The sequence below is a fragment of the Phaethon lepturus genome, unplaced genomic scaffold (genome assembly GCF_000687285.1).
Source record: "Phaethon lepturus isolate BGI_N335 unplaced genomic scaffold, ASM68728v1 scaffold41817, whole genome shotgun sequence".
NCBI classification, from domain to species: Eukaryota; Metazoa; Chordata; class Aves; order Phaethontiformes; family Phaethontidae; genus Phaethon; species Phaethon lepturus.
Window position 1 is genome coordinate 19680 of NW_010551894.1, and position 2350 is coordinate 22029.

At 38.6% G+C, this 2350-nt stretch overlaps 1 protein-coding gene across 1 annotated transcript in view; it reads right to left on the minus strand.

Annotated features, from left to right (window-relative positions):
* MUT (methylmalonyl CoA mutase) overlaps positions 1 to 2014 on the minus strand; it is a gene marked incomplete at its 5' end in the record, with an annotated part of 19566 nt that extends 17552 nt beyond the window's left edge. Inside the window, 2 exons of the mRNA XM_010291065.1 lie at positions 343 to 514; positions 1857 to 2014. Coding sequence (XP_010289367.1) covers positions 343 to 514; positions 1857 to 2014 — 330 coding nt within the window. The remainder of the gene's footprint in view (positions 1 to 342; positions 515 to 1856) is intronic.
* Between the last annotated feature and the right edge of the window lie 336 nt (positions 2015 to 2350).

A 2350-nucleotide genomic window follows, 5' to 3' on the forward strand; every position in this document is an offset into this window, starting at 1 on the left:
CTTTCCCTAATCCCTATATGTCACACCAACCTGATCTCGACTTGATTTCCCTGACTCTGTGTAAATCATTTCCCCCGATCCATGTGTAAATCATTCTAACCCAATTCTAATTTAATTTCCCTTTGTATGCTTTTTACATGTTGAGGAAGTGATAGAGTGACCTTGCCATCGAATTCTGTAAAGTTGCGCTTTTTTACAAATTAATATTAAAATATTTTTGTTTTCTAATATCTTTGGAGATGATTCTTTAAGGGACCAAAACCACTCATTCGTGACACCTCCTTTAAGATATACGTCGTGAGAACATATTTAAACGAGGAAGTTGATGAGTTGATTTCTTACCTGCTCCGTGAGTGACCAGCCAGAAGTCTGACAATGAGCTCTCAGCAGAAGAGATTTGGGATCCTTGGGCTTAAACATTTTCTCTATCAAGTGAGCCCACAGCCGCCTCCCAGCTCTCAGCTTAGCTATTTCCATATAGAAGTTCATTCCAATTCCCCAGAAAAAGGAGAGCCTGTAATAGAAGCACATGAACAGGATAAACCATTAAACCATTCTAATAACACTGTTTCAGAAAAGGAGAAGTCTTACGGCACGGTCTCTGATTAATTTACTTTTACAGATACAAGCCAGACATAAGATGATGTGAAAGTTCCTCGACACTGATGCCAATTACCACAGAATGATACACCTTTATGTCAATAAACTGTCTTAGCCTCCAAACAAGGTGACTGCAGGCAAAGTGCCAGTGCCAATGGTCCCTGGAACTGCTAAACTGTCCCCAGGAAGTGTTTCGGGGGAGCCCTAGGTCAAGCAGTGTTCCAGCAAGTCACTAATACAGACTGTGACACTCCAGTGCCAGGGAATGCTCCTGGACACAATCTACTACTGTAGTTACGCTCACATACTACTTATAACGAGGAGACATTACATATTGTAAGCACACTTTCATCCTTTTCCTGATGATTTTAATCAAAATCCAAATGAAACACCAGTTCAATACTGTATAGTAAATCAGGGAACAGATCTACTTTTTCCTACTTAGAGCTTCCATGATTTATAAATATAAACATGCATAGTTAAAGCCAATAAAACTCATTACACTAAAGATGCACCTTTTTAACACTGAATTTGCCAAAGGCTCTTACAGACTAGGAAGTCTAAAAATAAGGCTGTATGTTTTTCTACATGATCCACTTCGATTTTGCCACAAATCTTGGAAGCAGGTTAATTCAGCTGACTCCTATAGTTTGAATGTGCAACAGGCTATGTGAACCACACCTTTTGTTTTTGAGACACACTGGGAATCTGTAAATCAACTACACCACTGAAACTGTGGTTCTGCTTAGTTTGACAGTAACTATACAAAAATACAATATTCTGCTTAAAATTAAATTTTATTTTTAGGAAATTTGCAACTGTAAATCGAACTACCTGAACTTTGCCTTGTTAAGCATTTTTTCCCAAATATTTCAAAATAATACTAATGAAAAAGAAATTCAATAATACTACAGTATAAAAGAGAGCTCTTGCTGCATTCTGCAGTCCTGAAGCTACAACTGTTTTAGATATAATAGCTTAGGGATCTTCTTTCTGACCCAGAGACAAACGGTCACAACAGACCTTGACAATGCTTGGGCTTGTACATGAGCTTTATTCAGTTTATTAGCATAGATGTAGTCTAAGTGTCTGTTGGACCAGATATATCTTCCTACACTGAAACTGTGTAACAAAACCTATCTGCAATGTGAGCATTACCAATATTGCCTGTCTGTGTAAAAATACGGAATTTGATACTGAACTCTAGAGGTTTTACTGGAAGAGAGTTGTATGCTTGCAAATTTCCTTTAGCTCACCTTGGTGCAAATTCATCAATGGTAAGGCCAGCTTTAAGTCCAGTTCTGCAGTACTCCAAGCCATCTGCTATAGTGTAAGCTAATTCCAGAATGGTGTCAGCTCCTGCCTCTTGCATATGGTACCCACTGATTGAAATGGAATTAAATTTTGGCATATACTGCAAAAATAAAAGACAACAGGGTACAACAGCAGAAGGAGGGATCAGATAATTGTTCCATCAACATTCACAAATAATCCATTCTTTGCAGACTGTGAATATTTGTAGACTGTGAATACAACCCATCTCCACTAAGTGGTGCCTGCAGATGTTTACTTCACGTGCTTTTACCTTTTTGCACTATTCATTGTGCTTAAAACAATCACCCACTGTGGTTATCTTTCTCAGTTACATGCTGTGTGCCCCCTCTGCAATGAAAACACAACTAAGAAAACAACTGGTAATACTGAACTTCCAGTTATCAGCTCAGGACAACCAAGGGATCAGGCCCAGCCA